At 32.5% G+C, this 12968-nt stretch overlaps 1 protein-coding gene across 1 annotated transcript in view; it reads right to left on the bottom strand.

Annotated features, from left to right (window-relative positions):
- Positions 1-12968, bottom strand: part of NDFIP2 (Nedd4 family interacting protein 2) — a 101505-nt gene that overhangs the window by 46097 nt on the left and 42440 nt on the right. The window contains exon 2 of the mRNA XM_074299335.1: positions 531-687. Within this exon, the coding sequence (XP_074155436.1) occupies positions 531-687 (157 nt within the window). The remainder of the gene's footprint in view (positions 1-530; positions 688-12968) is intronic.

The following is a 12968-nucleotide window of genomic DNA, read 5'->3' as shown; positions in this document are numbered from 1 at the left end:
CCCCAAATCTCTCCTTTTACAGATTAAAGGGGACACAGTTTCAGGATTCACCCCCATCAGTAACATACAAGAATTTTATCATATATAATAACATATATAATGTATAATATAATATATGATAATAGTAAATTTTTGGCAAATATGTAAAATAAGAAAATTATGAAATAAAAGTACAAAAAAATAGAGTAATCAGGAAAGTGTGGAATAGGGAAATAAAGTATGATAGTGTGGAAAAGAGTTAGGAATTACTTTTACTATTAAATTTCATGTAACCACCATAAATGAAATACCACAGTTGCAACAGAAAAAAACAAACAGACATGCAAATAATATATTTACATAGTTCCTATTTTAGAAAAAGTCAAAAGTAAAGCAAAAGTCAGAGAAGTAAAGCAGAAGAGTTGCAAATTATAATAAATTCCCCCCAAAAAAAAAATCAATTTATTACTTCAAACCAAATAATTATTGTACTAAGGATACAGAAGAAAAAGTTATGCAACCAGAAATGAACATAAAAATTTTTAAATTACCTGAAGTAGCAGCTGCTTCCACAGTAATGCTACTATAAGGTGGAGGAGAAGCCTCAGGTTCAAGTATAGATCCAGATGGAGAAGTTTGTGCTATCTGTGTTGAAGGTGATGGTGTCTCAATGGCAGGTGATTCTGAATTATCGTCTTCATTATGAAGCTAAAGGAAATATGAAAGTAATTAAATATAATCAAAGAAAACATAAGGAGCTGAATACCAAAATGTAATCTTCCTCTGATACATTGTTAAATTGATCTAATTATAAAGATAAATAAATTTTAAAATATCCAAGAAGAATTGTTAATATGGTCTTTTGCTTTCCAAATATAAAAAATTAAAAGCCAAGTTACATAAATTTAATAAACAAGAAAAAAGGAAGCTGATTTACCATTCATTCAAAATAAGTTAGATTTCCCAACCCTACCACCACACTAACAGAACAATCCTTCACAAATGGACTTGAAAACTGATGTGAAAACTGTCAAGATTGTCAAAAAATGAATCACTAGATCTAAGGGGATAAGCTACTAAAATACTAAGAAATCTTATTTGCAACATAATTTTATATATAATAAACTTATAGGATAAAATAGTCTATAAAACTTACACCATCTTCTTAATAAAAGATACACATTTGTTAACTGATCTTCCAAAGGTAGATAAGCAGATAAAGACACACAAAAAAAGACAGGCATAAGTTTTCAATATCAATAAAAGTCTTACAAAATGACAAAATCTGACATTTGGCAAAGCTGACATTTCAAGGTCACCTTTTGGAGTCAAAATTCAAAAAAGGAAAAAAATAATGTGAACTAAGAAAATCAAGAATTTAAAATAATAATTAATGAAGTATAATTAATTAGCATCACACAAGATTTGGCAGCTAATTATTAAAATAAAGAAAATCTTGGAATGTGATATTCCAAAAAAACAAAAAATAGCATACAACGTAGAACAACTTACCCTGAAAAAGTGAGTATACATAACCCTACAAAAAGTAAAAAATGGCCCAGTAGTGAAAGGGACTTTGAAGTCTTCCTGAAGATCAGCGATGAGTAAATACTTAGATATAAGAAAAGAGAGATTAAAGGAAACCTAAAAAGATAAATGATGTTTGCAGGTAGAAAAGGCTAAATAATTATGATTTACTCCATTCAATGAAGGGGGAAATAAAAATTTCCCTTCAGAATTCTAATATTTTTGTGAGTAACAAAGGAATTCAAAAAGTTAAATTAAAAGCCCAGATTGGGTGCTCTGTTTTAATGTTCTTAATAGGAAATAAATGGGAGCCAAAAAAGTAACATTCCAAGAAAGAAATGATGAAAAAAGGGGCAAAACTTACTATTTCTCATAACAGGGATAGAGAATAGGTGAACAAAGAGAAAGCAGTAGGATAGGAATAGATATTGTATAAGCCTGGCTTTTATTAGAAGAAAAGAAAAGAAAGTTTAAGATACATACAGAATTGGTATAGAAATGTTAAACTATATATTGGATTACTTGCTAATTAGGGGAAAGGGTGGAGAGGAAGGGAGGTAAAAATTGGAACACAAGGTTTTGTAAGGGTTAATGTTGAAAAATTATCCATGCATATTTAAAAAGCTTTAACAAAAAAAAAATTTTTTTAAAGAAATATGTTAAACTAAACAGAGAAAATGGGACAATGAAAAATGGAAGGTTACAATCAAGACTATAATAAATAAGCTAAACAAACTAACTCCAAAATACAGTGCATAAAGGAGGATTGAAAGAAAGGGTAAAAAGGAGTAATAAAAAGTCTAGGTGAAAGGAAGCAAGGGCAAGTAGTAATTGGAAGCTGATCACATTAATTAGTAAGTTTATGATTAAGGCTGATCACACGTGTTCCCTTTTATCACTTTCTTATTATTTATTGGGGGCAAAGAAGAGATTATAATAAATAAGGACATGATAAAAGAAAATGAAATAGCCATGAATAAGATTAAGTAGTCCTTAAAACAAGCAGATAGGAAAATGGATTCTAAAGCAGAATTCAATGTTATTTACAAGTAACACTTGAAACAAAGATTCACACAAAGTTAAATATAATAAAGGGCTTAGATTACAAATTATTATGCTTCAGGTAAGGTTAAAAAAAAAACTGGGTAGTAATAATCATTCCAGAAAAAGCAAAAGTAAAAAATATAGTTGAGAAAGGTAAACAGGGAAATTATAATGTGCTTTAAAAGTACCATAAACAATAAAATATCAATTCCTAACATGTCTGTACCCTATGATAGAAAAAAAAAAAAAAAAAAAACCCAGTAAAATTTTAGCAGTTGGGTACCTTGAAATACGTTTCAGACATTGACAAATTAATAAAAAGATTATTAAGAAAGAACTTAAGGCCTTAAACAGAATTTTAGAAAAGTTGTATGAAAGAATTGTAACTTTTTTAAATTTTAATTTTTTTATAGAGAGAATTGACTCAAATTTATAAGAATAAGAATTGATAAATGGTCAAAGGATATGAACAATTTTCAGATGATGAAAGTGAAACTATTTCTATCCATATGAAAAGGTGTTCCAAGTCATTATTAATCAGAGAAATACAAATTAAGACAACTCTGAGATACCACTACACACCTGTCAGATTGGCTAGAATTACAGGGAAAGATAATGCAGAATGCTGGAGGGGATGTGGGAAAACTGGGACACTGATGTATTGTTGATGGAGTTGTTAATGTATCCAACCATTCTGGAGAGTAATTTGGAACTATATTCAAAAAGTTGTCAAAATGTGCATACCCTTTGATCCAGCAGTGTTACTACTAGGCTTATGTCCCAAAGAAATATTAAAGAAGGGAAAGGGACCTGTATGTACAAGAATGTTTGTGGCAGCCCTCTTTGTAGTAGCCAGAAACTGGAAATTGAATAGATGCTCATCAATTGGAGAATGATTCGGTAAATTGTGGTATGTGAATGTTATGGAATATTATTATTCTATAAGAAATGACCAGCAGGATGCTTTCAGGGAGGCCTGGAGATCTTGACTAACATGAAGTGATGCTAAGTAAAATGAGCAGAACCAGGAAATTATTATACACTTCAACAACAATACTATATGAGGATCGATTCTGATGGACGTGGCTCTCTTCAACAATGAGAGGATCCAAATCAGTTCCAATTGATCAGTAATAAACAGAACCAGGTACTCCCAGCGAAAGAACACTGGGAAATGAGTATGGAACACAACATAGCATTTACACTCTGTAATTGTTTGCTTGCATTTTTGTTTTTGTTTTTTCCCAAACTATTTTTACCTTCTTTCTACATCTGATTTTTCTTGTGTAGCAAGACAACAGTATAAATATATATATACATATATTGTATTTAACATATACTTTAACATATTTAACATATATGGGACTACCTGCCATCTAGGGGAGGAGGCAGAGGGAAGGAGGGGAAAAGTTGGAATGGAGGTTTTTGCAAGGGCAATGTTGAAAAATTATCCATGCATATGTTTTGTCAATAAAAAGCTGTAATAATAAAAGAAAATTATACCCCCCCAAATTTTTAATTTTCTCTCCCTCCCTCAACTTCCCCTACCAATTGAGAAGATAAGAAACACATCATTCATTGATATATGAGGTTATGCAAAACAGATTTCTACATTAGCCATGTTGCACAAAAAAAAAAAAAAAAAAAAAAGGCAGGGGGAGGGGGGGAAGTCTCAAGAAAAATAACCAAAGTGAAAAACAAAATGCATCAAGCATTTGTAGTTCATTAGTTCTCTCTTTTTGGAAGTACATAGCATTTTTCATCATTAATCTTTTGGAATTGTTATAGATCACATCAGAGTAGCTAAGTCTTCCACAGTTGATAATCATTACAAAATTGCATAACTATGTACAAGGTTCTCCTAATTCTCCTCACTTGGCTTTATAACAGTTTATGTAAGTCTTCCCAGGTTTTTCTGAAACTATCCTTTTCATCATTTTTTACAATACATTAATATCCCATCACAATCATATACTATAGTTTGTTCAGTCATTCCCCAAATGGGAACATCCCCTCAAATTCTAATTCTTTGCTACTGAAAAAAAAAAAAAAAGCTGCATATGGATTCTTTTCTTTTCTTTGATCTCTTTAAGCTACACATCTAGTAGGGGTATTGCTGACATACACAGAAATTATATGAATACAACAGAAATAAAATTTATAGAAATAAAGAAAATTATGTTAATTACTAAGAGTTGGTCTAGACCAGGGGTCCTCAAGCTATGGCAGTGGGCCAGATGTGCCCTGCTGAGAATGTTTATGCGTTCAGCCTGGTTATGGCAAAATCAGACCGGAAGTGATTTTCGACCTAAACTAGCATTAGCAACGCACACTTCCAGCACAGGGCTGAGGCAGCGGAGACAGAGTGTCCGGCCCTCCAACAGTCTGAGGGATACTGAACTGGCCCCCTATTTAAAAAGTTTGAGGCCGATGGTCTAGACAATATAATACAAATAACAATTCTATCTAAATCAATTTACTTGTCTCTCCTCTCCCTCAATGCAGTTTCCACAAATTGGAATATCTTATTCCCTGTATATGTTAGCAAGATTTTTTGGAAAGGTTAAGTTTTTACTTCCATGATAGGCAGTCATATAGTGTCATTGGGAGAATACTAGAATTAAAGAGATGAAAAGTTTACAGAAGCCTGTAATTATTCAAAGTACTGCAAAAATTCCCCAATACAAATCAGCACAATTTTTCCCAATTCAATTCTGAACCTAATTCACTGACAAAGTAATCTCATTTGGGGGGGAAAAAAAATCCTGGTTTGAGGACTTTCAGATCTATAAATCTAATAGGCAACAGGTTGGCTATGATCTAAAACCTACTACCTTCCTTTACCAAACTTTCCCATTCTGGAAACTTCTAGCCCATTTGATTGCTACCTGGGCCTCCAGTCAGTTCACTGATAGTACTATCAAAGATGGGACCAATCAAACAAGCAGGAACTATATTCTTCTTTATAAAATTGCCAGCTCTAAAATATATTTTTTAAATGCTCTCTTGTGGGAAAAATGGGGGAAATAATAAGACCTTGGTAATTTAGGGTATCAAATCTTGAGGAAAACCTTTCAAAGAAACCCTTTGTCATTCTCCTGTAATCTTATGTTCCCACACCCTAAGCAACTGAGATCCAGTTGTTCACCTTTTAAGTACTTAAATCTCTACTTTTACTCTCTTCCACCTTGTCCTTGGTATTTCAAGATTCAAAACCTTTACTTACTCATAGAGCTGTAAAAATAAGGTTTAATTTGAAGTGAAAGGACCTGGTTTTGTAACCCATATATAACACTGGACAAGTCACTCAAACTCTTTGGACTTCAGTTTCCCCAAATGTAAACATTTGAATTAGATGGAATCTAGGGTCCTTTTTAAAAAATATTTTATTTTTTCCCAATTACATGTAAAGACAATTTTTAACATATTTTTGAGTTTCAAATTTTCTCTTTCCTAAGTAATCAATTTGATTTGGGTAATTTAGACATGTGAAATCATGTAAAATATATTTCCATATTAATCATATTATAAAGGACACAACCAAAACATACACACACACAAAAAAAAATAATAATATGAAAAACAGTATCTTCAATCTGCATTCAGGCTCTATCAGTTCTTTCTGTAGGCAGCATTTCTCATTATTGGTCCCCGGTAATTGTCTAGGACCATTGTATTGATAAGTATTCACTGCTGTATTCACTGCTGATCATTATACAATATTGCTTTTACCATGAACAACAGTCCCACAATGGTCTCCTGATTCTCTACATTTCATTTTGTATCAATTCATGTCTTTCCAGGTTTTACTGAAATCAGCCTGCTTATTATTTCTTACAGCACAATAGTATTCCTTTACAATCATATACCACAACTTGTTGAGCCATTCCCCAAATGACAGGCATCCCCTCAACTCCTAATTCTTCACCACCATAAAGAACCAGCTATAAATATTTTTGTGCACATATGCCCTTTTCTCCTTTTTTTAAAAATATTTCTTTGGGATACAAATCTAGTAGTGGTATTGCTGGATCAACGGATATGCAGTTTTATAGCCTATTGAGCATAGCTCCAAACTGCCCTCCAAAATGCAGATCAGTTCACAACTCCACCAACAATGCTTTAGTGTCCCAATTTTCCTACATGCCCTCCAACATTTGACATTTTATTTTTCTGTCACATTAGCCAATCTTATAAGGTGTAGTGGGGTACCTAAAAGTTGTTTTAACTTGTATTTCTCTAATCAATAGTTACTTGGAGCATTTTTTCATACGATTACAGATATTCTTTATTTCTTCATCTGAAAATTACCTATTTATAATCTTTGACCATTTGTCAACTGGATAATGACTTGTATTCCTACTGTTTTTTATGCTTTGAACAAATTAATAGTATTTGATTTTTCCAGATGCATGTAAAGATCATTTTCAATATTCACCTTTGCAAAATCTTGTGTTCAAATTTTTCTTCCTCTCTTCCCCTCTCCCCTAGACAGCATGCAATCCAATACAGGTAAAACATGTGCAGTTCTAAACATAGATCCATATTTGTCATAACGCACAAGAAAAATCAGATCAAAAAGGGAGGGAGGAAACTAAGAAAGAAAAAAAATAACTCGTTATTATTCAAATTTGACTCTACTTTCTATATATTTGAAAAATGAGGCCTTTATCAAAGATACTTGCTATAAAAATTATTTCCTAGCTTTGTTTAATTCCTTATCATCTTGATTGTACTGGTTTTGCTTGTGCAAAAAACTTGTTATTTAATATAATCAAAATTATTCATCCACTATCTAGTAATTCCTTATATTTTATTTGGTCATAAATTCTTTCCTTCTCTCTAGATCTGACAGATAAAACTATTCCTTGCTCTCCTAATTTGCTTGTGTTATCACTCTTTAAATATAAATTACATATCCATTTTGACTTTATCTTGGTATACAGTGTAAGATATTGAAGAAAGAGTATAGTTTAATTGAATTGAGTGCAAAAAAAAAAAAAAAAGATTTATTTTAGCATATACTAAGTCAATGACACAATGGGAAAAAATGCAATTTCCATTATTCACTATATATGGGATTCCTGAGCAAGTCAAGTCACTTAACATTATCTCTAAGATCCCTTGCAAATATAATCCTCTGAATTTATTTTCAAGGTACCATATCTTAGTGTGTATATATACTGTACATTGAACATTTTCTTCATGTATATAAATATAAGAAGTAGATCTGTGGTTTCTTGGTATAAAGTGGTCCTTGAGGAATTTTCTTTACCACTATAGGTCCATGTGAGGAACTTTCTTTACTGCTATAGGTTAGCATCTTCTGTGCAATTTAAAATTTCAACAGAAAGCTATACAGACCACTGAGAGACTAAATGACTTGCCAAAGGTAAAGAACCAATTTTTATCAGAGGTGGGATTTAAACTCAGCTTCTTCTGGCTTTAAGGTAAGCACTTTATCTAATACACCATGCTGTATTTCATATTATGTGACTACAATCCCCTAGATAAACACATGCCAATATGGCCCACTATATATTTTCATCAGGTAGCTTCAGTTCAGTTTGAATACAATACTGTGACTGTGATGATCTGTTTAGTTTTATAAATTCTGTTGGCTCTGTAAAGACAGCAATTTTGGAAATCTTTTAAATTTAATATGAGATATCAAGTAAGGTGACTAGATTACATTTAGAAATTTGGGCAGCACTTACAACAGTCCTATGATACTAACATAAAAGCTCAATGTTCTCATTCTCCCAATGTCAACATATGTTTATGAATCACCTTAACACAATTTTTGAATAACCCAAAATTACAGAGGGCAAAGAACAGATATGTGGTGAACATATTTACTACTACATGTTATTAATAACTCACATGCAATAAGTAGTATAAAAGATAGCATCCAGGAAATGTATAAACAGAAAATGAGGCAAGTTTATCATGTAATGAGAGAAAGGGATAAGAAATGGATAGCACACATGCTGCTCTGGTACTCAGACAAAATTAAAAGACCTAGGAGGACTCCAGCAAGCCAAGTAGAATCATTATGGAGAATCTGTGGGTTAAGATTACAATGGATAAAAACATAAACTGTACCAGTAGAGTATCCATATCAATAAATTTCTCTGAAATTTTGAAGTATGGAAAGATCAAAAAGAAATTGCAATACTGACCTGATGATCTAACTTTACTATTCATTTGTTTTACATTCCATTATTCTCTGAAATAGCAGCCTATAAATGAAACCCACAAGCATGAAAATTAAGTTATCTGTAAATAATAATGATGCAGGACCAGTTCCTTGTTTTATTTATAATGTGACAACAGATATATTTATCCTAAGTCATCTTGCCTACAAGCTACTTGGGAAAATAAAAAGCAATAATCTCGAACTTCTAAGATATCCAGAAAAGTACTAGGATGGGAAAAAACTGGAAAACTAACTTTTATTCATATTATACACACATACACACAAATATAAAACTAAGCATCTGAAACCAGGAAATAATGGGAGCAGGGAAAGCAAGTGATGACTATTTTCAAATATTGACTAGGAAAAAAAAATACTGGACAAAATTTTTGCCATAAATCTGTCAAAAGTATGGACATCTCGGAATCATATTTAAAGAACAGATGACAAAAGGAATCAAGTATACTGAAATAGAATTTTAAAAAATTAAGAAGTCTATGGATTCTAAGAACTCCTGAATTAAACAATTCTGTATAATTCTAAACTATAGTTTAGATCAACAGGGATTGTGATGTATAGAGTATAGTATAGCACTGGGTAAGCAACTAGAGTAGATGATATTCTAAGGACTTTCCTATTCTAAGATTACAACCATCAGAATAGCTCTGATGCAATGCTGGCTACAAACTATGCTGAAGGCATCAGAATCCTGAAAAGCACTCGGTCCTCTAAGCAACTTTCCAAGACTATTGTCTCAGAGAAGGTGCCCACTTCCATTGGGAAAAGGATTTTACTTATCTGGGAGTTCTTTACACAAATGAAATCACTGATTGAGCTCCTGACCCTAATCCTAATGCTACTTTTAAAAAGGTCATTTTGTTATTTGTCATAATCTCAATTGTATGTCCTGGAAGACAGAATATAGTTGTAAAAGATAGTTGTTTGTTCCAGTTGTGATCACTGAGACATTGGAGATTGACACTGTATACTTAAGAAGATCACAGACTGTTAACTGCCCTGAGGAAACTAAAATAAAGGGATGTTCTGAAGTGAGTTTCAGTTTGTTAGGGAGACCTGTTTTTGCAGTTCTGATGGCTTTGATAGGACTTCCAGCCAAGTTTGTGGGAGCTACCCACATCATGCAGATGCAGAAAGGTATCTTTCAGCAGAAGAACTGAACTGGAGATCAGTTAGGGAAGGGTTATGAGAAATAGCTAATCCAAACAAGACCTAGACCAGTTGTCATGGCAGAGGGATAATGGATTCTAACCTCCTATTGGTTGTTAATATACCTGCTATAGATCCTCTTGGGAACCCAGGACATACAATCCACTTTAGGGATCTCTGCTTTAGGGAGGCAATAGAAAAGTTGTTGGGTTTTGGTTTTTAATTTTTTATTACCACTGTAAGTAAAATTATCTGTACAGAAAAAACTGAAACAAGAATCAAAAATTTAGAAAGTAATGATCTTTTATTGAATTCATCAGAAAAGGAGTCCCACTCATAGGCAGACTCCTTGAAGGAACAAAAGGACAAGGGTTATACAGGTTTTAATTTGTTAGGCAGGAAGTAAACTGAATTCAAGGCACCTTATGATTGGGCCAGACTTGTTAGTGGGAGACTGCAGATAAAATTTGAGTTGTATAGCAAGAAAGGGTCTTGTTTGATTTAGCTGATTCTCATAACATTTTCCTAATACAGAGGATTATTCTAGATAACTGCTGTTTTCAGCTTACAGAAGGTAGCAAGAAAGAATGGGAGTTATGTAATACAAACATGGTCAGAGACAAAATAAAGGAACTACAGACAAAATAAGTTGCTTTAGTTTTTTCAACTATTTACACAATTATAAATTCTGTTCAAGATAATACAAGGCAACATCACTTAGCTATGATATGGCTAAAGGGTTAAAATGAATTCTGAAGATTCTCAAAGGTTGCATGTGAGTCATGGGTACCTAACTCTCCGAAGAATTATATGCTATAGTTACTTAAAAGATAATGGTGGGTGTGTGAGTAGGCTGCAACTTATTACAAAGAAAGAATTACATGGGAGAAATTGCATAAAAGATGTCATCAAATTGATTTATGACTGGAAAAGAAGGTGGGCACATCATATAAAGAGAACAAGAACAATTGATGGATCCTTTTGTATGTTTCACTAATATGTACACAATGTAAGGTGAGGAAGAGTGTAAGGGCCCCAGCATGTTGGGAAGACTGCCTTATTATATTTATAAAAGAACAGAGATAAGATTTGCACAGGATGAGAAAATGTAGATGGACTGTACTATGAACAATTATTGGGAATGCCAGCATAGATATAGCTGAAGCTACAAGACAATTGAAAAATCAAAGTGATTCTGCTGATTAACATATCAAATGGCTTAGACTAAGAATATAAGCATATTCATTTGGTTTGGATATGTCTACTTTTCAATGTTTTTATAAGCTTTGTTGGTAACTGACACCAAGGTCAAAGGCTCATTCCCTAGATTGTCTAGTATGCTTCACTCAGTGGGAGAAAAAAAAAATCATCTTCTATGGTTCTGTTTATCCCTAAATATATTATTATATAAATATATGTTATTGGTCACAATAGGACCTGGGCAATAAAATATGTAAATTCATCAACCCCAAAAGAAACATTTATGATCTTTGCATTTAGAAAGTTGCATCTTATTCATCATGCATTTTATCATGGAAAGATAATTATCCACACAAATTATTATCACTATTCAAGCATATATATTTTAATGCTACTTGAAAAACTAGAAGTTAAAAGTACTAAATAGTAACTAAAAGAGTTTTATTCTATAACTAATAACAAGTTATAATTTCTGGTCTGAATATATACAGTGGTAACAGACTTTTGATCCGTATTCACCAGTGTGTACACTGTAGCTTTTGTTAAAGAAAATAAATAGCTATATTTTGTATACATATATGTGTGCATGTATATATGTATATACATACTTCACCACCTTCTACCCAGAAAGAAAACAAGGATTCTAATCTGGAATGAGTCACAAGAGAGTAAAAAAAGCAAAAGCAGCAGAAAATTAGGCTTAAAGCCTATGCTGCTCCTATAATTTTTTAACCAACTTACAATAGCAACTTATAACTATTTCCAATGGCAAAGCATTTTCATCTATTATAGTCTCACAATACTTATTTACAAAAAAAGAAATTAATTACCAGAGAAATTAAGCAACTTTTTTAAAGAAACACACAAAGTGAAAGAATTGGGCTTTGAACTCAACTTTCTGACTCTAAATGTCTGGTCCTCTTATTAAGGAATCCCCCTGAACTTGTCCTTTTAAGTAGTCATATTTTCCAGAAAGACTAAACCCAGAGAATGCCAAAGGCTTTGAATTTGTCAAGGACATAATACACAAATACAGATTGATATAATCTGTCCTTTGCGCTCCAAGATGGACTCCCTATGTGTCCTTGGGAGTCAAGACAGGCAATCAGTCTGCACCAGACTAGGAAACTCCTTATTCAGCTGGCACTGTAGATAAGTAAACAATCATATCTTCATAGTCTATCAATCTTCAAAAAATTTTGCCATTTAATTATTCATGATTCCTCTTCCCATGCCACTCCCATTCAGGTTGAAATTTCTTTTTTCTACTTTCTTTGTCACAATTTCATAAATATGCAAGCTTCTGTTTAGATTGTGAACTTTTTGCACATGCTTAGGATTCCACATACATGTTCATTTCTCCCACAATACACATGGTTTTTCACATAAGTTTCATAAAGCACGAGTGCTAGTTGAAATTTTCAAATACCAGAGTAAGTAAAAGCAACTTGATTAGACTTTATTTTATAAACAAATTTGGCTTATTACTTAGTTGAAGAGAAAAAGGAATTTTAGGCATCAGAAACAGTATGTCTAAATCTATAACAGTCATATAATGAAATGCAAGGCCTTATATCAAATTCCATTTAATAGCAAATGGATAGCACTGATAGTGCAACATAATGGAGGAAAGACCCTATAAATCCCAGACTTCAAGCTCCAAAAAGCTCTACTTGGACTGTATATATATATATGTAGATGAATGGTGAGGCAATTATTCAAAATGAATTCTCCTTTGAATTTTCCAGCTAACTTCTCTTGAATTAACTTCATCTTTCCCTTTCTCTGACCCTTTCTCAGCACCCCTAAAAGCTAAAGCCTTCCAAACCTATTATTTAAATATAGTCTTCTT

The sequence above is a fragment of the Sminthopsis crassicaudata genome, chromosome 3 (assembly GCF_048593235.1).
Source record: "Sminthopsis crassicaudata isolate SCR6 chromosome 3, ASM4859323v1, whole genome shotgun sequence".
NCBI lineage: Eukaryota > Metazoa > Chordata > Mammalia > Dasyuromorphia > Dasyuridae > Sminthopsis > Sminthopsis crassicaudata.
Note: the sequence above shows the minus strand (reverse complement) of the source record. Positions and strands in the feature narration are given on the sequence as shown.